General features: G+C 41.3%; 1 protein-coding gene across 7 annotated transcripts in view; it reads right to left on the reverse strand.

Annotated features, from left to right (window-relative positions):
- EBF4 (EBF family member 4) overlaps window positions 1-26,072 on the reverse strand; it is a 66,428-nt gene that overhangs the window by 24,010 nt on the left and 16,346 nt on the right. For all 7 annotated transcript variants that reach the window (XR_006689823.3, XR_010578588.1, XM_065522887.2 and 4 more), the window contains one exon: window positions 25,924-25,992. Coding sequence is in view for 4 of the 7 variants with exons in the window: in XM_065522887.2 (XP_065378959.1) it covers window positions 25,924-25,992 (69 nt within the window). In the remaining 3 variants the exon portion in view is untranslated. The remainder of the gene's footprint in view (window positions 1-25,923; window positions 25,993-26,072) is intronic.

A 26,072-nucleotide genomic window follows, 5' to 3' on the forward strand; every position in this document is an offset into this window, starting at 1 on the left:
TTGTGGCTATAGAGGAAAACAGGGAATGTTGCATTAACCAGTGGATTAGGAAGGGGGCTGATTCTTCTGAAGTTCCCACAGCTCCTTCTCATCTAATTCTACTTGTAATTTGCCTGATCTAGGGTCTAAATTTGCCCCCAATAGAGTAGACCACAGCTTACCTTTGCCAGTGACTCAGACCTAAACTGTTCCAACAGTGTCACTGAACAACACCCACCAGGCAGCAGGCACAATTACATGCCAGGGAGTGTCCATAGCCCCCAGCTCCTGTCTATCTCTGGGAGCCAGAGAAGAGTTATGAGCCTCCCATGGGAGGGGATCTTCCCCCACCCCTACCACAGGGTCATCCGGGCCAATCAAGCAAAGTCTTAGAGCTGTGATGTCAGATACAGTAACTGTGTGTTATTACTTAAATTTGATTTAAATTAAACACAATTAAATATTCAATTCCTCAGTCACAGTAGCTACATTTCAAGTGCCCAATAACTAATTATGTGTGGCTATTGGTTACCATATTGGTCAGTACAGAACATTTCCATCATTGCAGAAAGTACTATTGGACAGTGTGGTCTTCAAGCCTTACATTGTTCTCTATTTCTTCTTATCATTATGTAATTATGGATAATCTCTACTGACCTTTCTTCGAGTACACAAATTTTTTCAAAATTATAAAATGTTGTTTACATAATTATATTTGTCTCCTCAACTGCTCTGTAAGCTCTCAGAGGGCAGGGATCATTGTGTAAGCCTCTCTTCTCCCAAGCATCCATCATAGTGCCAGTCCCACAACAGGTGCTAATTGATTCATGATGGAATTCAAGAGTCAAAAATCACTGTGACTGGATGAATGCTGGACTAAAGCTCCCAAGTCACTTTTAACTTGTGCCCAGGTAAGAAATAACAATTACAGGGACAGGACTTTGGGAATTGCTAGGTAAAGACCTCTGAAAATCTGTTCTTCCATAAAGAAACAAGAACACTGGCAAACATGGTCAAAATCAACTTTCTCAGAACTCTGAAAATTAACAAAATATGTGCAACAACTCAAGGAACATTGAGGCAAGAAAAATGGCTGAGTTGTAACAAGAACAGAAAGCTTTGTGGTGTTTTAATTTGCGCTATTCCCATCCCCTACTCCCCAGCCCTGTTGAAGACCAGTTACCTTGCAACCACTATTGTAGCTGTAAAAACCAGCAAGCTAGCAACCATAGGAAGGTGTAGAGTGGGTTTGGAGCCTCTCAACAAGCTGTATTCCCAGTCAGTTTCCACTCTTTAACCTTTCTAGCAACTCCCTGATGGCTTTATTTGTAGAACTTGTTATCTGACCTGATTCAGAACTTACTTAGTGGGAAAGGCCCTATCTTCAGGGTGTTTGTTGAAAACCAGTGGCAATTGCTTAACATTGCAGCTACATGAGGTAGCAATACAAGTTGGGGGCAAACAAAAGTTTGGCCATAATATTTTAAAGGAAAAAGTGGGGAATAAGATGTTCACAGGGGGCTCTGAAAAGCTCTGACATATTCCTGGAGATCTAGAAAGCTATACATATGTGCAGGGAGAGGCACATGAGCAAAAAAGGCATGGAAAGCCTTTTTTCCTGTCACCTCTGGTTTATCCCAAGGGCCTGAGCAAGCAGGAAGTGAAGGTCAAGGCAGAGTTGTAAATTGCTAGAGCACTGAAGGCATGTCCTAACACATACACAGAGCCACTGCATCTGGCCTAGACAAAGACTTTAAATGAGCAATTATAAATATGTTCATAGAACTAAAGGAAACTATGTCTAAAAAATTCAAGAAAAGTATGAGAATGAAGTCACACCAAAAAAAATCAATAAAGGATTTTAAATTATATTTTTAAAAACTCATGAAATTCTGAAGTTGAAAAGAACAATAACTAAAATTTTAAAAAACACCTGGAACAAGCTTCTCTAACCTCCGACCCATGGGGCACATGCAGCTCAGGTTGGCTTTGAATTCAGCCCAACACAAATTTGTAAACTTTCTTATTATGAGATTTTTTTGCTTGCTTTTTTTTTTTTTTCTTCTCATCAGCTATCGCTAGTGTTAATGTATTTTTTATTTTTTATTTTATTTATTTTTTTTTTGAGATGGAGTCTCGCTCTGTCGCCCAGGCTGGAGTGCAGTGGCCGGATCTCAGCTCACTGCAAGCTCCACCTCCCGGGTTTATGCCATTCTCCTGCCTCAGCCTCCCGAGTAGCTGGCACTACAGGCGCCTGCCACCTCGCCCGGCTAGTTTTTTGTATTTTTAGTACAGACGGGGTTTCACCATGTTAGCCAGGATGGTCTCGATCTCCTGACCTTGTGATCCGCCCGTCTCGGCCTCCTAAAGTGCTGGGATTACAGGCTTGAGCCACCGCGCCCGGCTGTGTTAATGTATTTTATGTGTGGCTCAAGACAAGTCTTCTTCCAATGTGGCCCACGGACGCCAAAAGACCTAGAGGAACTCAACAACACATCTCATTTGGTGGAAGGAAAAAAAATCATTATACTTGAATATAGGCCAATTGAGATTACCTAGTTCAGGAACAGAGAGAAAAAAGAATGAAGAAAAATGAACAGAGCTTAAGAGACCTGTGGGAGCCATCAAGCATACCAGTATATGCATAATGGGAACCTGAGAAGGAGAGTAGAGACGGAAAAGGACAGAAAAATGTTCAAGAAAATGCCCCTAAACTTCCTAAATGTGCTCCGTAATGTTTTTCATTACTGAGCACATCTTAAGAAGTTCAATGAACTCCAAGTAGTATGAACTAAAGACATACACAAAGTATATGATCTATACAAAGACACATCATACTCAAACTTTTGAAAGTCAAAGAAAAAGAAAGGATCTGGGAAGTAATGACAGAAAGAGAGAGAGAGAGAAGTAACTCGTCATGTATAAGGAATCCTTAAAAAGATCACCACATAACTTCTGAAACCATGAAGGTCAGAAGGCAGTGAGATGACATATTGTGTTAAAAGAAAACAATTGTCAACCAAAAAGTTGCATGTCCAGCAAAACTATCAACTTCTAAAATGATCAACTTCAAAAATGAAGAAGAAATGGAGACATTTTCAGATAAATAAAAACTGAGAGGAATCATCACTAACAGGTTTGTCCTACAAGAAATGCTAAAGGGAGTCCTTCAGTCTGAAATGAAAAAACACAAGACAGTAATATGAATTAACATGAACAGATAAAGAGCCCTGGTAAAAGTCATTACAAAGGTAAACATAAAAGAGAGTATAAATGCATTTTTGTTTGTAACAACTTTGTTTTCCTATCTAATTTAAAAGACAACTGCACATTTGTGGGGGTAGGGGATATAGGGAACTCTTTATAATTCCCTGTCTCAAAAAAAAAAAAAAAAAAAGTAAGAAAAAGAAAAAAAAAAGAAAAGAAAAAGAAAACACAAAGCACAATGGCAGACATAAATCCTGTTTTATCAGCAATTAAATATAAATGAATGAAATGCTTCATTAAAAGGCAGAAATTAGCAGAATGGATTAAAAAAAGAAAACTACAACGCAATCCAACTATATGCTGTATATGTGAGACATACTTTAAATTCAAATGTACAAAAGGCTTTGAAAATAAAAGGATGGAAAAGGAGATACCATGTGAACCCTAACTGAAAGATAGCTGGAGTGGCTATACTAATTTATGAACAGACATTAAGATAAACATTATGAGAAACAAAGAAGGACATGTTACAATGATAAAAGTGTCTATCATTAGAAAGAAATAACAATTACAAGCATATGTATCTAATAACAGTCCGGGTGTGGTGCTCATGCCCATAACCCCAGCACGTTAGGAGGCTGAGGCAGGCAAATTGCTTGAATCCAGGAGTTCAAGACCAGTCCTGACAACATGGTGACATCCCGTCTCAACTAAAAATACAAAAAATTAACCAGGCGTCGTGGCATGCACCTGTAGTCCCAGCAACTCAGGGGGCTGAGGTGGGAGAATCAGCTGAGCTTGGGAGGTTGAGGCTGTAGGGAGCCTTAAGGCTGCAGTGAGCTGAGACTGCATCACTGCACTCTAGCCTGGTCAACCGGAGTGAGACCCTGCCTCAAAAGAAACAAACAAACAAACAAAAAAGCATATGTATCTAATAACAGCTCCAAAATGCATGAAGCAAAAACTAACAGAATTGAAGGAACAAATGATAATAGCTGACAACTTCAATACCCTACTTGCAAGAATGTATAGAACTATTAGGTTTGACTGGGGCCCGATGTAGCATGCAACTGGTAAAGAAACTCACATTCTGTGTGTTGAAGCTCTGCACACGCAATGTGAAGTGGCAAGTGAAAGGTGAGGTACTCCTGGTTTTAGCTCCATTCCTAAGAATTCATGTTCACATCCCAGAAGCACAAGGCCCATCAAGTCACAGGCAGATGGAGGCCTAGGTTCTGTGCAAGCTCCCTGTTCGAAAAGGAATGCCACAGATTACAGTGGCTTGCTCAAGAGGGAGAGGCATCTGGTACCCATGGACAGAGAAACACTTGGTTTGTTCATAGGAAGGACAGTAGAAGTAGCCAGACAGAAGATGTCTGTGGCAGAGAATGCTTGCTGTCCCCGTTATCTAGCTCCTTCCTTTCTTTTCATGACAGAACCCTCTGAGTCTTACCTAGGTTTAGCGATGCCCATTTAGACCCTACCTTTCCCAGCCTCCCTTGCAGCAGGGTATGACCAATGGCACGAGCAGAGGTAAGGTGGGACCTTTAGGTTATGTCTTTATAAGTAAGCTGCTTGCCCCATTTCTTCTATCCCCTTTTGGTATCTCTGAGCCTGTTTGGGCTATACAGATGAGGGTATCACCTTAGGGGAGAGCTAAGGAAAAGACAGCTTGGTCCTGGATGACTTTATGGAGAAGAGCCACCCTGGACTGATGCCCTGGACTCTTTTGAGAGAACTAAACATATATTTGAGCCACCACATTTGGGGATTCTTTGTTACAGTAGATTATGCTAACTCATACAGTGTCATCAAACAGCAAGGCTGGTAGGAGGGAAATGAGATGGGCTTTATGATTGGAACACTGACTGATGGGATGGTATACAAGAAGTTTGGTGGAAGAGAAAGAGAATGCTTTCTACCAGCAGAGCTGTTGCACAGCCAACAGGCCCCTGAGTGTCCTGTTTCTGCAGAGGGTGGACAGGCCAGCTTCGCATGCTTGAAGCGAAGAGTGCTTCGGGTATGTGTGCTCATGAGTCTCTCCAGCAGCTAAGGGGATGGCAGAGTCCACAGAGCTTGTTTTGAGTGATGTGGTGGCTTGAGGATTACTTGTGTAGGGGATGTCATTGTTGCCTCACCCCAATCCCCTTCACTGCGGGTGGTGAGTTGAACGGTGGCCCCTCAAAAGTTATGTCTATGTTCCAGAACCTGTGAAGCTGACTTTATTTGGAAAAAGGGTCTTTGCAGGATCTGGAGATGAAATCAACTTGGATTATCTGAGTGGGCCCTACATTTAGTGACGAGGTCTTTATAACAATAAGACAGAGGGAGATTAGACGGAAAAGGAAGAGGCACTGTGAAGATGAAGGCAGGGATTGGAGTGATGCAGCCATAGGGACTGCCAACAGAATCCAGAAGCTAAGAGAGGCAAGGGAAGATTCACCCCTAGGGCCTTTGGAGGGAGCATGGACCTGATAACACCTTGATTTTGGACTTCTAGCCTCCAGAATGGGGAGATAATTAATGTCTGTTTTAAACCACCAAGTTTGCAGTAATTTGTTAGGATAGCCCCAGGAAACTAATACACTAAGTAAGTGCATTCATCCCCCAGCTGCAAAGTGCCCTCAGCCACAGGGCACCTGGAAATGCCAGGGGTGGTTATTCCCTCACCATAGCGCTGGCCGGCAACCTCTAACTGACTTGCTCTCAAAGAGCTGCCAAAGACTGTGTCCTTGCCATAGGGTGGGATCTATACTCCAGAGCTTCCAGTGGCTCTGAGGCTGGAGGCTGGACTCCAGCTCAATACACATCCTTACTCAGCTCTGCCCTCTGCCTCCTCCTGCTTCCTTCACTCCCTGTGAGGGAGGAACTCGAATGAGAATCCCCATCTCAGGCTCTGCTTCTAGATGATAACAATCTATAGATAGTAACAACCTCTACTTACTACTCTTTGTGTAATAGGATGTGAAAATGGACTCTTTTTGTCTTGGTTTCAGCTGAGGTCTCAAAATTAAGAACGACAATGTAGCTGCTGGACCACCTATGCTACCTGGTCATAGACTGTCCTTGAGCTCATCACCTCTCTCTAGGGTGAAAAATAGGAACTGTATTAGGTGGACCTCTCAGGATGCTGTAGCCCCCCCATCTCAATGGGGAGGAAGTGTGGGGTGGGTCTGTCTCACTTTGGCCAGGTGGGGGAGTTTCAAAAGGACTGCTTGCAGAAGTTGACAAGCATCCACTAGAATTCAAAGAGCAGAGAGATCCATACTCAATTCATACTTGTGAAGTTTAACAGCAAGAGGCTGGGGAAAGGCAAGCTCATCCTGAGTAGCTGAGCGGGGCCAGGCATTGGTGGGGGTGGCTTTGAGAACCGGATGCTGTTTTAGAGCTGATTAGGGCAAGGAACATGGCTGTTTCTCATCAGCCAGATTTGGGCTCTTTGAGCATAGCTGGCTGTGAACTGTTGCGAAAATGCACTCAACAGGAGTCGGCGAAGGCTTTCAGTCAGGAGTTCTTAATCTTTTCTTTTTGGTGCCATGGACCCCATTGAACCCATTCTCAGCATATTGTTTTCATATGTACAAAATAAATTCATAAGATTATAAAATAAACCAATTATACTGAAATACAGTTGTCAAAAAACATTTTAAAATAGTAATATAGTTATATGCACACTTTATTAATTCATTAAGTAATAAGATCTACCAGCTGTTCTAACAACTATAGTAATCTTGAAGTGGCAGTGAGTATAATGGGATTTCAAAATATCTGCAACAGCTCTACTATGATACGGAAATTAACCATTCTGGTGACAAAATTACGCAGAGTGTTAACACTATGGTAATCTATTGCCCATTCCCACCATTGAAGGAATGCTAAAGATTAGCTAAAGGTTTCCAGGACCGGAAACTATGTTAAAAAAAATGGAATTTTCCCATTCAGGTTCCCAGAACTCTACCTATGGACCCACAGGGATTCTTGTAGACCTCAGGTTAGGAATCCTGCTGTGGATAAAGAATCAGGTCTAGAAACTGAGGGCATCATAAAACGCCATAAGAGAGTCCTGGATGGGGGATCTGAGAGATCTACAAAAGCTCAGAAAGAAAGCCAGGGTCATTCACCATTTCCAGAGGCACAAATGACAGATTGCCACTGTGCCACCTAGATAAATGAAAAACAATTACCCAGAATGCAATATGAAGAGGACAATAGGTGGGAAATATAAAATTGTTTAGGATACATGGAGGATAAAATAAAAAGATCTAAATTGGAGTGTTCTTTGGAGCGTCAGAAGATAAAAGAGAGAAAACGAATGAGATGTAACATTAGGAGAGACAAAGGCTAAGAAATTTGCAGACGTGGTAAAAGATATGTATCCATAGATACAAATAAGCCAACTAATTCTAAGCAGAATTTTTAAAAATCCACACCTAGACATACCAGAGAAACTGAATAACTTTATTTTTTTATTTTTATTTTTTTATTTTTTTTTGAGATGGAGTCTCGCTCTGTCACCCAGGCTGGAGTGCAGTGGCCGGATCTTAGCTCACTGCAAGCTCCGCCTCCCGGGTTCACGCCATTCTCCTGCCTCAGCCTCCCGAGTAGCTGGGACTACAGGCGCCTGCCACCTCGCCCGGCTAAGTTTTTGTATTTTTAGTAGAGACGGGGTTTCACTGTGTTAGCCAGGATGGTCTCGATCTCCTGACCTCGTGATCCACCTGTCTCGGCCTCCCAAAGTGCTGGGATTACAGGCTTGAGCCACCTCGCCCGGCCTAAACTGAATAACTTTAAAGACAAAAAGAAACTCTCATATATTGCCAGAGAGAAGAGCGAGTTTATCTACAAAAGAATGACAATTATGCTGAACTTTTCTTTTTCTTTTTTGAGAAAGGATCTCACTCTGTTGCCCAGGCTGGAATGCAGTGGTGCCATCATAGCTCACTGTAATCCCCAACTCCTGGGCTCAGATGATCCTCCTGCCTCAGCCACTCAAGTAGCTGGTACTACAGGCAGGCACCACAACACCTGGCTAATTTTTTTATTTTTGTAGAGATGGGGTCTCACTATGTTGCACAGGCTGGTCTCAAACTCCTGGGCTCAGGTGATCCTTGCACCTCGTCATCCCAAAATGTTGGGATTAAAGGCATGAGCCATTGTGCCTGGCATGCTGGACTTTTCAACAACAAAAATGGAAATATTTTCAAAGTACTAAGTAAAAAATAACTGTCAGTGTGGAATTGTGTTCCCAGAACAACCATCTTTCAAGAAACAGAGTCATATAAAGACAAAAGTGAGAACATTATTTACTACCAGCCAAGCTGTTCAAGGAACTTCTAAAAGACGTACTTCAGAAAGAAAGAAAATGACCCTCCAAAAAGTTGCAAAATGAAAGAAGGAAAAGGTGAGCAGAAAATTTGGTAGAGCTAAAAAAATTATTCATATATAATAAAAAAGAATAACAACGATATGCGGCTTTAAAAATACGGCAGGTGTGAGAGAATGGCCTAAGATCAGTAGTGTGCTGGTTAATGTTTAACAACCATTTCCAAATTTTCAGGGTGCAAAACTCTGATTTATAGTGTTGTTGATTTCCATGGTTATATGTTCCCAGCATGGTTGATTTCAAACTGCCAATGGGTGTCATTGAATATAAAACTGAGAAGAGGTGCTGACAATCAGCTCTTGTGAGCCAGTATAAACCAGCTCCAACACATTACTGCTAAAAATGTTAATATTAGCCAGGAAAGGAATTATGACTTTCTTAAGAATCTGTGGTAAATTTCAAGGGCAATAACTCAAAGAATAGAATTGAAGTGAATACATTTCCAAACCATTAAAGAAGAGAAAATGAGATAAGAAACACACACACATCAAACAAAATACTCTACTAAAAAATACAAAAAACTAGCCGGGCGAGGTGGCGGGCGCCTGTAGTCCCAGCTACCCGGGAGGCTGAGGCAGGAGAATGGCGTAAACCCGGGAGGCGGAGCTTGCAGTGAGCTGAGATCTGGCCACTGCACTCCAGCCTGGGCGACAGAGCGAGACTCCGTCTCAAAAAAAAAAAAAAAAAAAAAAAAAAAAAATGACAAGAAATGAAAACAAAGAAAGATAGAAGTGGAACAAATAAAAAGCACAAAGCAATGTGGTAGAAAATGGTTAAAATATATTATACATACTAAATATATAAAATTTTTGTCACCTATACTCCAATAAAGTTGAAAAAATATAATCTCAATAAAGTAAATGAACTAAACTTGCCAGTTAAAAAATAGACTAGATTAAAAAAAATTCAGCAACGTGCTATTAAAAGAGAAATATCTAAACATAAGGACACATAATGGTTGAAAACAAATGCGGAGTAAAAAGTATCTGAGGCAAATATCACCAAAAGTGTGTTGAGGGAGCCTGTAAATAATATCAGATAAAAAAGACTTTGAAGCAAAAGTATTATTAGAAATAAAGTATCAATAAATACTGATAAAAGCTTCAATTCAGAAGGAAGTTATGAAGTTATTTATTTATTTATTTTTTTTGAGACGGAGTCTCGCTCTGTCGCCCAGGCTGGAGTGCAGTGGCATGATCTCGGCTCACTGCAAGCTCCGCCTCCTGGGTTCATGCCATTCTCCTGCCTCATTCTCCTGCCTCAGCCTCCTGAGTAGCTGGGACTACAGGCACCCGCCACTACGCCGGGTGAATTTTTTGTATTTTTAGTGGAGACGGGGTTTCACCATGTTGGCCAGGATGCTCTCAATCTCCTGACCTCATGATCCTCCTGCCTCGGTCTCCCAAAGTGCTGGGATTATAGGTGTGAGCCACCGCGCCCAGCCTGAAGTTACAAAGTTTTTAAAAACCTGTCCACAATTCATCGAATAGTTAATAATATATATGTGTCAAAAACTGATGGAACAACAGGGATAAGGTGAAAACACATATGGGAGATTATAACCTCATCTCTCAGCTTCCAATAGATCAAGTAGGCAATTATAAGGAAAGATAGATCTGAACAACGCAATCTTGATTTAATGGACATGTGTAATATAGGAGATCCAATAAGACACACGATTAGCTTAGAAATTAGTAACAAAAGATAACTAGAAAAATACCACATATTTGGAAATTAAGAAACACACTTCTGCTACAGCCAAGATGGAGTAACAGAGACCACATTTACCTGCATCCTGAAAACAAAACAAAACAAACCAGACAAAATAAATACAACATTTTCAAAACAATAGATATCTCACAACGAAGGGCAGTGATCCCCAAGAGATGAGAAATAAACAGGCTAAACCTTACAAATATCCCAGCATAATGCTCTTAGAGTTTCCAGGCTGTGGCACAGGGAGAAGGAACCGAGGCACTTTCCAGCAGACTCCCAGAGTTGAGGAGATAGAGCTCAGGGTCCAGGGAGACCAAGGTAGCTAGACTTCTTGGAGAGGAGAGAGCTGCATACAAAGAGTATCCTAGAGATTTGCGGAGGAACCTCCTTTAATATTTAGTAGAGTACTGATAAGGGCATGCATGTGAGAAAACTATCTGGAGCCAAGTAAAGAATCACTCAAAATGAATAAAGGAAGCATGACTTGGTGCTCACATAGGGATGAAAATAGTGCTTGTTTCTACCAACCAGACTGAAAAAAAACCTCGTAATTCATAGGGCATTGGGTAGAGTACTCAGGAAGGCTTTACTTTAGTAGTGAGGAATAATTAGCCCCAGACTGAGTACTGCTGTGGACCCATCTAAGAAATCATAAAAGCAAGGCTCATTGAGGGCAGTGGCACATACCTGTAGTCCTGGTTACTTCAGGAGGCTGAGGTGGGAGGATTGCTTGAGCCCAGGATTTCAAGTCCAACCTGGACAACATAGTGAGACTCCCATCTCAAAAAAGAAAAAACAAAAACAAAACAAAGGCTCAAAAAGACAAAACCGTTTCCAAGTTATTTAACTACATCCCAGAACAAAGCTCAAGATTTATAGAAATACAAAAATATCTACCACCCAACAAGAAAAAGTTCACAATATCTGATATCCAATTACACATTACCAGGCATGCCAAGATGCTTAAAAAAAGATCTGTAAGGAAAAGAATAATCAATTGAAACTGACTCAGAACAGACACGGATATTAGAATCAGCAGAAAAATCTATTAGAAGAGTTATTATAACTGTGTTTTATATGTTCAGAAACAGAGACACGGGGCCAGGTGCAGTGGCTCACACCTGTAATTCCAGCACTTTGGCAGGCTGAGGCAGGCAGGTCACCTGAGGTCAGGATTTCGAGACCAGCTTGGCCAACATGGTGAAACCCCATCTCTACTAAAAATACAAAAATTAGCTTGGCGTGGTGGCACGTGCCTGTAACCCCAGCTACTTGGGAGGCTGAGGCAGGAGAATCACTTGAACCCAGGAGGTGAAAGTTGCAGTGAGCCGAGATCTTGCCACTGCACTCCACCCTGGGTGACAGAGCGAGACTCCATTTAAAAACAAAAAACAAAAAAACAAAAAAACAACAACTTAGAGACACGGAATATATGAAAAAGATACAAATCAAACTTGTGGAGATAAAAACTACAATGTCTGATATTTTAAAAATTGCATGGAATGGGATTAATGGCAGATGAAAACTGGCAGAAAAAAAGACTAGTGAACTTGAAGGCATAACAGTTAAAACTATTCAAAACGAACACAGAGGGAAAAAAATTAAAAAAAAAAAAAATTGAAGAGTATCAGTGATCTGCAGAAAAACTTCAAGAAGTTCCAATTTGTGAGTAATTGGAGTCCCCAAAGAAGAGGGGCAGAAAAAAATAACTGAATAAATCATGGTCAAAAACTTTCCAAATTGAATGAATACTGTAAACTCCCAGACACAAAAAGATCAATGTACCCCAAGCACAAGAAACATGAAGAAAACTCCATCAATGTACGTCATAATCAAGTTGCTCAAAATGAATTATAACAGTATCTTAAAAGCAGCTAGAAACGAAAGACATGTTATGTGCAGAGGAACAAAGATAAGGATAAACATCAGATTTCTTATCAGAAATGCAGGAGAGAAGACAGTGGAGCAACATCTTAAAAACCAATAAAAAAGAAACTCAACTATCACCTATAATTCTATACCCAGCAAAATAGCTTTCACAAACAATACAAGAAATATTTAAAGATGCCCTTCAGGCCTAAGAAAATTGGTACCAGATGGAAATCTGGATAAACAGAAAGGAAATGGTAACTACATGGATAAATAGATAAAATATTTTTAATATTATTTAAATCTCATTAAAAGCAATTGACAAAACAAAATAATAACAATATATTATGGATTTTACAACATGTAAAAATAAAGTCTGTGACAGTAATAGCATATAATACAAGAAGGGGTATAATTGAAGGTAGATTGCAATAAGTTTAGGATATACACAATAAGCTCTAAATAAACAACTGAAATAACAAAATATAGAGTTTTGCTAAGAAGCCAACAAAGGAGACAAAAATAAAATAATCTGAAAAACCCAAGTCATCTAAAGAAAGGGGCGGGGTGGGGGGAACAAAGAAAAAGATAAAGAAAAGAAGAATGGGCCAGGGGTGGTGGCTCATGCCTGTAATCCCAGCACTTTGGGAGGCCGAGGCAGGGGGATCATGAGGTTAGGAGTTCGAGACCAGCCTGGCCAACATAGTGAAACCCCATCTTTACTAAAAATACAAAAAATTAGCTGGGCGTGGTGGTGGGCACCTGTAATCCCAGCTACTTGAGAGGCTGAGGCAGGAAAATTGCTTGAACCTGGGAGGTGGAGGTTGCAGTGAGCCAAGATCATGCCACTGCACTCCAGCCCTGGCAACAGTGTGAGACTCTGTCTCAAAAAAAAAAAAAAAAAAAAAAAAGAATGAAGAAGAAACAGAATAAATGGAAAGCACATATCAAGATAATAGACTCAAACCTAACCATATCAATAATCACATTAAATGTAAATGGTCTAAATATCCCCAAAAAAGGCAGAGATGATCATACTGGAGTTTTAAATCCAACTGTATGCTGTCTGCAAGAAATGCACTTGAAATATGTAAATCTGGCCGGGCAGCATGGTGGCTCATGCCCATAATCCCAGCACTTTGGGAAGCCAAGGTGGGTGGATTACATGAGGTCAGGAGTTTGAGATCAGCCTAGTCTACATGGCGAAACCTCGTCTCTACCAAAAATACAAAAATTAGCTGGGTGTGGTGGCACACACCTGTAGTCCCAGCTGCTCGGGAGGTTGAAGCAGGAGAATTGCTTGAACCCAGGAGGTGAATGTTGCAGTGAGCCATGATTGCACCACTGCACTCTGACCTGGGTGACAGAGTGAAACTGTCTTAAAAATAAATATATATGTATATATGTGTATATATATAAAATATTTGTATGTGTATATATAATATATATAATATTTACATATATACGTATGTAAATCTGGTCAGGCATAGTGGCTCAAGTCTATAGTCCCAGCACTTTGGGAAGCCAAGGTGGGCAGGTCACTAGCTCACTTGAGGTCAGGTGCTCAAGACTAGCCTGACCAACACAGTGAAACTTCATCTCTACTAAAAATACAAAAATTAGCTGGGTGTGGTGGCTGGTGCCTGTATCGCAGCTACTCTGAAGGCTGAGGCAGGAGAATCACTTGAACCCAGGAGGTGGATGCTGTAGTTAGCCAAGATTGCATCACTGTCACTGCACTCCAGCATGGATAACAGAGCAAGACTCCATCTCAAAAAAATAAAAAATAAAAAATATATGTATATATAATATGTAAATCTATTTGTACCTAAATGCAAATATATTTAAAGTAATATGAAAAAACATTTAACATGCTCACAATAGTCAAAAGAAAGCTAGTGTCACTATATATTATCAAAGTAGATTTCATGAATTTTATGATAAAGAAGTCAATTAAACAAGAAGACACAATAATTCTAGACATCCATGTACCTAACAATAAATTTTCAAATTATATAAAGGAAAACTGATAGAACCTCAAGGAGAAATAGACAAATGCACAATAATGGCCAGTAATTTTAATACCCTTCTTTCAATAATATAATAAATAGGAAGAAAATCAGCTAAAACAACACTTGAACAACACTATCAATTAACTTGACCTGTTTGATATTTATAGAACATTTCACCCAGTGACAACAGAATAAACATTCTTCACAAGCGCAGACAAAATATTTACCAATGTGGGCCATATTCTACGCCATAAAGCAAGTTTCAATAAATTCAAAAGGATTCAAGTCACACAAAGTACATGTTGCCTGACAAACAATGCAATTAAATTAGAAAATAATAATGAAGGGCTGGGCATGGTGACTCATGCCTTTAATCCCAGTACTTTGGGAGGCTGAGGTGGGCAGACTGCTTGAGCCCTGGAGTTTGAGACCAGCATGGAAAACATGGTGAGACCTCATCTCTACAAAAAATACAAAAGGTCAGGCACGGTGGTTCATGCCTATAATCCCAGCACTTTGGGAGGAGGCAAAGGCCTGGATCACTTGAGGTCAGGAGTTTGAGACCAGCCTGGCCAATATGGTGAAACCCTGTCTCTACTAAAAATACAAAAATTAGCTGGGCATGGTGGCATGCACCCGTAGTCCCAGCTACTTTGGAGGCTGAGGCAGAGGGAGCGCTTGAGCCCAGGAGATTGAGGCTGCCGTGAGCCGTCATAACACCACCGCACTCCAGCCTGGGTGACAGAGTGAGACTCAGTCTCAAAATAAATAAGTAAATAAAATACATTAATAATAAAAAGATTCTAGAAGAATCCCCCCAATTTTTTGGAAATTAAGTAACACATGGGTCAAAAAAGACCTCAAAAGGGAAATCTGAAAGCATTCTAAACTGAATGAAAATGAAAACTTATCAGAATTGTTGGTATGCTCCTAAAGCAGTACTTGAGGAGAAATGTATGTCTCTAAAAGTCTATTTTAAGACAAAAATGAAAGATTTTAAACCAATAACTTAGCTTCCACCTTAATATACCAGAAGGAGAAGGAATTAACCAAAAGTAAGCAGAAGAAAGGAAATAAATATCAAAGTGGAAATCAATGCAACAGAAAACAGAAAAACGACAGAGAAAATCAATGAAACCAAAAGCTGGTTTGTTTATAAGATCAATAAAATGGATAAACCTGTAGCCAGATTGATGAGGAAAAAGAGAGAAGACACAATTTGCCAGTATCAGGAATGAGAGGGATGACATCACTATAGGTTCTAGAAATACTAAATGGATGATAAGGGAATATTATAAACATGTTATGCCAACAGATTCAACAGTTTATAAGAAATTGACAAATTCCTTGAAAGACATAAATTATCAAAGCTCACTCACAAAGAAATGAATAATCTTCCATATCTGTTAGAGAAATTGAGATTACAGTTAAAATCCTTCCAACAAAGAAAACTCCAGCCCCAGATGGCTTTATGGTGAATTCTACCAAACATTTAAGGAAGAAATTATACTGATTCCACATAAACTCTTCCAAAAAAATTGAAGAGAAGGAAATGCTTCCCAATCAACTCAAATGAGGCCAGCACTACCCCAATCCTAAAACCAGACAAAGAAATTACAAGAAAACTACAGAAAAATATCCATTATGAACATAGATGCAAAAATTCTAAACAAAATGTAAAGTAGAATCCAACAGCATATTTAAAAAGATAATACATCCTTATTAAGTGGGGTTTATCTGGGAAATGTAGAATTGGCTTAACATTAACCAGCCAGGTGCAGTGGCTCATGCCTGTAATCCCAGGATTTTGGGAGGCCAAAGTGGGTGGATCACGAGGTCAGGAGTTCAAGACCAGCCTGACCAACACGGTGAAACTCCGTCTCTACTAAAAATACAAAAATTAGCGGGGCATGGTGGCACATGTCTGTAATCCCAGCTACTCAGGAGGCTGAGGCAGGAGAATCACTTGAACCCAGGAGGCAGAGGTTGCAGTGAGCTGAGATCATGCCACTGCACTCCAACCTGGGTGACAGAGCGAGACTCTGTCTCAAATTAAAAAAAAAAGAATGCCCACTGCCACTGCTTATATTCAAAGCTGTAACTGAGGTTCTAGCCAGTGCAATAAAGCAAGAAAAAGAAATAAAATATATAAGGACTGGATAACAAAACAGTATTTGTTTATATAAGATGGCTGTCTACATTTTAAAAAATCAAAATTAAGCAAATCTAAAGACAAAGATCAATGCAAAAATAATTGCATTTCTCTACAATATAAACAAAGAATTGGAAAACATAACAAAAGATGCCATTTACAATAGTAACAAAATACAAATAGTATCTGGAAATAAGCTTCCCATACAATAGCTCATTTCTTCATCTCTTCAGTGTTTCCTGTAACCCCACTTTCTCAATTTGGCTTGACTGACCACCTCATTTAAAATTGTATATTCCCCCAATCCTAATTTGTTTTATTTTTCTCTATTTTTTCATTTATTACCTTCTAAAGACTTAAAAAAATTATTTATTGCCCATCCCTATATATTCTCTCTCCAGGAGAACAGGTTTTTTTGTCTGCTTTGTTTACTCTTGTATTCCTAAAGCCTAGAACCTGGTAAGTGTACTATTTACCTAGTGCCTGGTACACAGTAGATGCTCAATAAATATTTATTGACTAAATGAATTAATAAAAACAATAAGTATTTGTGGCCTTTATTAAAAAATTATAAAACTATATTGAAAAGTATTAAAGAAGATCTACAAAAATGGTGAGATAAACCATATTCATGGATCAGAAGACTCAGTAGCATAAAGACAAATACTTCTTCAAATTGACGTATAGGTTCATTGTAATATTACTTAAAACTCTAAGAGGAGTGTGGTGTGTACATGGAAACACAAAAGATCAAAATATCCAATATTCAACTGAAGAATGTTCAGGGAAGGTGGGAGACTTGCCCTATACACTTGTCCTTGCATTGGTATTATAAAGATATAGTGGTTTTAAAAAGTGATGATTACATAGGAGTTATCAAATAGATCTAAGGAATAAAATGGAGACCCTAGGAACAGACCCACAAATAGTAGAAAACTTGATATAGGACATAGCTGGTACTACAACTCAGTGGGAAAGGATGAGCTATTTAATAAATGGTATTAGCCTGTAATCCCAGCACTTTGGGAGGCCGAGGTGGGCAGATCACAAGGTCAAGAGATCGAGACCATCCTGGCTAACACAGTGAAACCCTGTCTCTACTAAAAATACAAAAAGTTAGCCAGGCGTGGTGGCAGGCGCCTGTAATCCCAGCTACTCAGGAGGCTGAGGCAGGAACTTGCAGTGAGCCAAGATTGCACCACTGCACTCCAGCCTGGGCGACACAGCAAGACTCCATCTCAAAAAAATAAAAAGTAAAAAATAATAAATAAATATATAAATAAATAAATGGTATTGGAATAATCGGTAGTTCCTAAGTAAAAAATAATTACATTGATTCCTTAATTCACACCATACCCCTAATTAGTTCCACAGGGATGACAAACTTAAATGTGAAAGGGAAAACTGTGAAACCTTTGGAAGAAAATATAGAAGAATATCTTCATGACCTCAGCTGAGAAAAAGAATTTTTTTTAGACAGTGTCTTACTCTGTTCCCCAGCTGGAGTGCAGTGATGGGATTACGGCTCACTGCACCTTCGATCTTCCAGGCTCAAGCAATCATCCTACCTCAACCTCTGAGTAGCTGGGACTACAGGCATGAGCTATTGTGCCTGGCAAGATTTTTAAAGTAAAACACAGAGTAAGGCTGGGCTCGGTGGTTCACGCCTGTAATCCCAGCACTTTGGGAGGCTGAGGTGGGTGGATCACCTGAGGTCAGGAGTTTGAGACCAGCCTGGCCTACATGGTGAAACCCCATCTCTACAAAAAATACAAAATCAGCCAGGTGTTACGGTGCGCACGTGTAATCCCAGCTAATCAGGAGGCTGAGGCAGGAGAATCGCTTAAACCTGGGAAGTAGAGGTTGCAGTGAGCCGAGATCATGCCACTGCACTTCTCCAGCCAGAGTGAGACTGTGTCTCAAAAAAAAAAAAAAAAAAAAAAAGATATTTGTGGCTAGGTACGGTGGCTCATACCTGTAATCCCAGCACTTTGGGAGGCTGAGGCAGGAGGATTGCTTGAGCCCAGGAGTTCAAGACCAGCCTGGGCAACATAGTGAGACACTGTCTCTACCAAATGTTTTTAAAAATTAGACAGGTGCAGTGGCATGCACCTGTAATCCTAGCTCCTTGGGAAGCTGAGATGCGGGAGTTGCTTGAGCCCAGGAGTTGGAGGAGTTAGAGGATGCAGTGAGCTATAATTGTGCTGCTGTACTCCAGCCTAGGCAACAGACTGAGATTCTGTCAAAAAAAAAAAAAAAAAAAATTAAAAAACAACTTGCAATGCACTACTCTGAGAAAGGATCAGTATCTAGGATCTATAAAGAATCACTAAGGCAGGCCGGGCACAATGGCTGAAGCCTGTAATCCCAGCACTTTGAGAGGCCAAAGCAGGAGTACGCTTGAGCCGAGGAGATTGAGACCAGCCTGGGCAACACAGTGAGATCTTGTCTCTACAGAAAAAAAAAAAAAAATCAGCCAGGCATAGCGGCACACATCTCTAGTCCCAGCTACTCAGGAGGCTGAGGTGGGAGGATTGCTTGAGCCCAGGAGTAGAGGCTGCAGTGAACTATAATCACATCATTGCTCTCCAGTCTGGACAACAGAATGAGACCCTGTCTCAAAACAGCAACAGCAACAACAACAAAAAGCCGGATGTCGTGTCTCACACCTGTAATCCCAGCACTTTGGGAGGCCAAGGCAGGCAGACCACTTGAGGTCAGGAGTTCGAGACCAGCCTGGCCAACATGGCAAAATCCCATCTCTGCTAAAAATACAAAAATTAACAGGGTGTGATGGCGCGCCTGTAATCCCAGCTACTCAGAAGGCTGAGGTACAAGAATCACTTGAACCAGGGACACAGAGGTTGCAGTGAGCCGAGATTGCACCACTGCACTCCAGCCTGGGCAACGGAGTGCAACTGTGTCCCAAAATTAAATAAATAAATAAATAAATAAATAAATAAATAAGCAAACAAACAAATTAAAAGATGTTCAACTTCAATAGTAATCTGGAAAATGCAAATTAAGGCCATCACAAAATTCCCTGTACACCCACTAGGTTGGCAAACGATAAGAAGTGTGACATTATTAAGTGTTGGTGAGGATATGGAGCAATAGAAACTCAATATTGTGGGTGGAAGTGTTACTTAGTCAAACCACCTTGGAAAACAGTTGACACTAACTTGTTAAGATGATCACGTGCGTATCCCATGACCTGACAATTCCTGTCCTAGTTTATATCCTAAACAAACTCTTGTATTTATTCAAATTAAGAGACACAAACAAGAATGCTCATAGCAGCTTTGCTTATAATAGCAAAACCTAAATACAAGACAGATAAATCTTAGAAATATGCTCAATTTAAAAAGAGCATTGCAGAAGGTTGCCGCAACATGATATCATTTTTTTATGAAGTTAAACACAAGCACAACTAAACTACACCTACACACTTTTTTTAGGATGATGCAATCTGTGATGAATTTTTTTTTTAACAAGCAAGGTCATGATAAACACAAAACTTGGTTTACCTGTAGGAGAGGGTTAGGCAGTGGTATGAGACTGGGAGGAGCTGGCTTCAGTGTTATTTCTCATGTTCTAATTTTAAGTTTGTTGGTAGGTTCACAGGTGTACATTGGTTATTATACCTTAAAATTTTTGTTTTATTTTTCTTTTGCATGTATCATATAGGACATAATAACAAAATATTTTTCAAATGAATCAAACATTTAAATGTAAACAATGAAACCATCTAAGTCCTGGAAGAAACCACAGGATACATTTTAAAAATAATATTGGAGTGATAAAGGCCTTTCTAAATATAATGAAAACCCAGAGTATGTAAAAGATTTAGAGATTGAGACCAGCCTGGCTAATACGGTGAAACCCCGTCTCTACTAAAAAATACAAAAAACTAGCCGGGCGAGGTGGCGGGCGCCTGTAGTCCCAGCTACTCGGGAGGCTGAGGCAGGAGAATGGCGTAGACCCGGGAGGCGGAGCTTGCAGTGAGCTGAGATGCGGCCACTGCACTCCAGCCTGGGCGACAGAGCGAGACTCCGTCTCAAAAAAAAAAAAAAAAAAAAAAAGATTTAGGGCCAGGCGCGGTGGCTCAAGCCTGTAATCCCAGCACTTTGGGAGTCCGAGGTGGGCGGATCACGAGGTCAGGAGATCGAGACCATCCTGGCTAACACGGTGAAACCCCGTCTCTACTAAAAAATACAAAAAACTAGCCGGGCGAGGTGGCGGGCGCCTGTAGTCCCAGCTACTCGGGAGGCTGAGGCAGGAGAATGGCGTAAACCCGGGAGGCGGAGCTTGCAGTGAGCTGAGATCCGGCCACTGCAGTCCAGCCTGGGCAACAGAGCAAGACTCTGTCTCAAAAAAAAAAAAAAAAAGATTTAGAAACTGGGCAAATTTTATTATAGGCAAAGTTAAATGACTTTAAAAAACGGACAACTCATCACAAAGGGATAATTTCATTAATACATACTCCTACAAATCAATTTTTTAAAAAGTCAGTAATTTATATAAAAAGAAGCACATGGTGGGGTGTTGTGGTTCATGCCTGTAATCCCAGCACTCTGGGAGGCCAAGGCAGAAGAATTGCTGGAGCCCAGGAGTTCGAGACCAGCCTGGGCAACATGGCAAAACCCCATCTCTACAAAAAAATACACAAGTTAGCTGGGTTTGTTGGCGTGAGCCTGTGGTCCCAGCTACTTCAGAGGCTAAGGTGGGTGGATGGCTTGACCCCAGGAGGTCGAAGTGCAGTGAGCTACGATTGTGCCACTGCACTCCAGCGTGGGCAACAGAGCAAGACCTTGTCAAAAAAGAAGAAAGAGAGAAAGAGAGAAAGAGAGAGAGAGAAGGAAGGAAGGAAGGAAGGAAGGAAGGAAGGAAGGAAGGAAGGAAGAAAGGAAGGAAGGAAGGAAGGAAGGAAAAAAGGAAGGAAGGAAGGAAGGAAAGAAAAATAAGCACAGGATATGAACAGGCAGTTCACAGTAAAGGAAACACAAATAGCCTTTAAATAGACCCGGTGGGCTCAACCTCACTCAGAGTAAGAGAAATGGAAGTCACTGGGATACCGCTGTTCACTTACACGATGCAGAAATATGAGAAAAAACAGTTAAGGTAACCAGTGCTTGTTGCTGCCGTTTATCTTCCCCAAGATCACTTACCTTCACTCCATGAAGCTTTACTCCTGGATCATTATATACACCCTTGAACATTTGTCCCTGTCATAATTCTTGATTATTTCAATGTCAGTATAGACAGATAATTCTTCCAATGCACTCTCTTCTCCATTCCGTGAGCATCTTTTCTCCAAGGATCTTATCTCCACCTTCCCTGGCCATGCATTACCAATTTAACCCTGAATCCCATCTGCAGGCAACCCATTCTCCATGCAGCTAATATCCAGCTCAACCCCTGTCTCATATCTCAACTCCAACAATTCTTTGGCCCCATCAGAATCGACATCCACACTCTCATCACACTCCTCTCTTTACCCAGCTTAAATCTTTTCATTTTTAAAAAATAAATATCCCCTTGCACATACATTTCACTCTCTTGCCCTCTCATGTTTCCTTCTACTCAACTGACAAACCCCTAACTCTGGTTTTATGCAACCACTCACCTATTCTGCACCTGCACCTGTGCAGCTCAACATGGCTGGAGAAAGTTATCACCAAATTTATGATCATAAACATCAGGGATACCCTCAGTGCTGCTTGTCAATCACAAGATATTCATCCCCCTGGTTCACTCACTCTCTTGGATAACTACATCACGCCCTCTAGTGTCTCCCTCCCTATCCTTATCTTCAACTGTTGACCTTGGTTCTTAGTTCACAGAGAAAACAAAGCAATCAGAAGAGAACGTCCAAGCTCCCACTTGGATATACCCATTTATTCACTTCTGTGTCCATGTTCTCTGTCTTCCCTGCTTTTCCATGGATGAACTGTGTATGCTCCCAGCTAAAACCAGCCTCTCTATCTGTGCACTAGGTCCCATCCCTTTTGCCACCTGAAGGATATTGCTTCAGCAATTCTCCCCTCTTTCTTGCATCCTCATTTTTCCCTTCCCTCCTGGCTGTTTCTCATCAGCATACGAGCAAGCTACATTTTTTCTTGGCCATACACTGTGCTCCAGCCATCATCTGATTCCTTTGATCTCTTTAGAGCAAAACTCAAAAGAGTTCCTCTACTCATTGTCTCCAATCTCTCTCCTCCTGATCTCTCTTAGACACAATCCTATCAGGCTTCTGCCTCTCCACTCCACTGAAGTGGCTCCTGTGGCAGTCACCAATATCCTCCTCGTTGCTAAATCTAATGGTCAGTCCCTAGTCTTTGTTATCATATCCACGAGCAGCACGGGACGCAGATGCCTCCTTCTTTGAACATTTTCTTATCTTGGTTCCAGGACTTGACACTCCCCTGACTTCCCTCTTACCTCACTGGTCATTTCTTCTCATTCTCCTTTGCTGGTTCCACGTCTCAATGACCTCTAAATACTAGACATCCCAGGATTCAGTTATTAGGCCTCTTCTGTTTGCTATCAACACTCATCCCTTCGATGATTTCATTCATTCAAATTTACATCTGCAGCCTGAACCTTTGTCTTGAGACCCATCCTCATGTTTTCAGTGGCTTTTTCAGCTCCTCACTTGGATGTTTAGTGAGCATCATAAACATAACATGCTCAAACCAAACTCCAGATCTTTCTCCTCCAAAACCTGCTCTTCCCCAAATCACACCTTTCTCAGGAAACTCCATCCTTCTAAGTTGATCAGGTCAGAAACCTTGGAGACATCTTTGAATCTTTGACTCTCTCTCTCTCTCCTTCCATAACAAATCCTGTCAGTCCTGCCTATGAAATGAAATGTACACAGAAGGCAGCTGCTTCTTACAACCTCCCCTATTGCATCCCTAGTCTCAGCTTCCATCATCCTTCACCTGGGCTATTGTACTGGCTTCCTAACTCATCTCCCTGCCTCATACAGGTCATTGTCAACATGGCAGCTACAGTGATCTTGCTATAATATAAGCCAGGTCTTATCATTATCAACACCCCTCAATGGCTTCCATGTCATGCCAAAGCCCTTACAGTGATCCACAGGCGTGGCCTACATGCAGCCTATAAGACCCTGCATGGCCGTGCCTTCCTCTGCCCTATTCATTATTTCTGACAGCATTTCCTCCTACTATCTTCCTTGCTCCAGCCACCTGGGCCTCCTTGTTGTCCCTTAAACACAGCAGGCACACTCTTGCCGAGAACATTCTTCCTCCAGATACATAAATACATCACTCACTCCCTTTCTTCCTTGAGGTCTTGGCTCAAATGTCATCTTTTCAGTGAGACCTTAAATACCCTAAAGCTTCAAACCTTCTTTCCTAGGCACTCCCAGATCTTCCTCAATGGCTTTATTTTTCTTAGCTGTTATCACCACCTAACATGCTATGCATTTTACTCATTTAGTTTGTTAACGTCTATTTCCCCTACCAGATTGTAAGCCCGTGAACACAAGGCTTTTTGTCTATTTTGGTCATTGCTTAATCCACAGCATATAGAAAAGATCTTGGCACAGAGTAGATGCTCAACAATTGTTGATTGAACAAATAAACAAAAACACTTAATTGGCCAGAGTGTAAGGAATAGGCATTCTCAAAATTGCTGGTTTCAATGCAGTTGGTATAACCCTTACAGAGGTCGAATTGGCAGTAACTATCAAAACTACAAATGCACATATTCTTTGTCCCAGCAATTCTACTTAGTAATAGCCTTCATATAAATTTACACGTGTGAAATGACACATGAACAAAGTAATTCACTGCAGCATTTTTAAATCCCTGAAAGCGATGAAAACAACCAAAATGTCCAGCAATAGCCGACTATTTAAATAAATTGTGGCATACCCATACAATGAAATATTTTGCAGTGGCAAAAAAAGAATAAGGAGACTTCTTGTGTCCTGATGTAAACTCCCAGATCTAAATTTTTCAAGGAAAAAGAAAGGTGCTGAAAGTTGTGCTTCTCGCCACCATTTTAATTTTAATTTAATTTTATTATTATTATTTTTTAGACAGGGTCTCACTCTGTTGCCCAGACTGGAGTGCAGTGGCACAATCACAGCTCACTGCAGTCTAGACCTCCTGGGCTCAGGTGATCCTCCCACCTCAGCCTCCTGAGTAGCTGGGACCACATATGTACACCACCATGCCCAGCTAATTTTTGTGTGTGTATTTTTTGTTGAGACAGGATTTTACCCTGTTGGCCAGGCTGGTCTCAAACTCACTAGCTCAAGCAATCTCCCTGCCTCAGCCTCCCAAAGTGTTGGGATTACAGGCATGGGCCGCTGCACCCAGCCACTGTCACCATTTTTATAAAAACAAAAGGAAAGGGTACAAAAAGAACATATAACTATTTTATTGTATATGTGCAAACTGTCTCAGGAAGGATAAAACAGAAAATGGTAAGAGTGGTAGCTTATTTGGTGGAGAATAGATGGGTTGGGAGACAGAGGTGGGAGACAGTTTGCTGTAAACCCTTTTAAACTTCTTGAATTTTTGCACCTATGAATGCTTTTTCTATTAAAAGGAGAATAAGATGTGGCTTATGTTCCTATATGGAATATCTAAAATACATTGTTACAAAAAATAAAAAATAACATGTACAGTATGCTCTACATAGGGGTGGAAGGAGACTTACTTTTCACTAATCACTGTTTCGTACCATTTGAATTTTGCACCTTATTTATGCATTTCCTCTTCAAAAAGAAGTAGGTGAGGCACAGTGGCTCATGTTTGTAATCCCAGCACTTTGGAAGGTCGAGGTGGGCGGATTGCTTGAGCCCAGGAGTTCAAGACCAGCCTGGGCAATATGGCAAAACCCGGTCTCTACAAAAAATACAAAAAATTAGCCAGGTGTGGAGGTGTGTGCTTGTAGTCCCAATTACCTGGGAGGCTGAAGTGGGAGGATCACTGGAACCTCGAAGATCGAGGCTGCAGTGAGCCATGACCACACCACTGCACTTTAGCCTGGGTGACAGAGTGAGATCCTGTCTCAACAAAACAAAACAAATACACAAAAAAGAAAATAAAGAAATAGAAATCCTGGTGTGCAAATGCACTTTCACATACAGTACCTCGACAATTCTGTGACCGAAACCCACCAGCTCTTTCCCCACTTTTCCAGACAAGGAAACAAACGTTCAGAGAAGTCAAGTCAGACAGCACAGGGGTGAACTGGGAACCTGAACCCGGTTTTTGCTGACATGACCACGCTGGCCACTCCACCTAGGCAGCCCGTCCCTGAGTGCTGGTTCCTCCCCTCCCTTCCCACCTGGCTCTCAGCCTCCCTGCCCTCCCCGGCTCTTTCTCTTAGGGAGTTGGGGAAAGCAGCTCCAGAAAGTTGGCTACCAGGTGTTTCACTCAGGGGCCACGGCTGGAGGCTCCCTGGTGCCTGGCAGTTTCTCTCTCTGCTCAGAGCCACCCAACCTGGTGCCCCGGGAGCTGGCTGCTCTGCTCCTCCCTTGAGCCTTGGTGCTCCGTGATTGAAAACAGCCGCCCCTCCCCCACTCCCCTCTGAGCTTCCAGGCCCCCTCCCCGAGTCTGTACCTGTCAATGATGACGGGGTCTGAGGGCGTCTCATTCCGGTTGCCACAGCTCTTCCGGTCACAGCACCGGCTGAAGAAAAGATAAGGAAGGAGGGAAGGCGGAAGCCAAGAAAGGAGGGGGCCATGACAGTGTGTGAGTTGTGAGGGGCA

Source organism: Macaca fascicularis, chromosome 10 (assembly GCF_037993035.2).
Source record: "Macaca fascicularis isolate 582-1 chromosome 10, T2T-MFA8v1.1".
Lineage (NCBI taxonomy): Eukaryota > Metazoa > Chordata > Mammalia > Primates > Cercopithecidae > Macaca > Macaca fascicularis.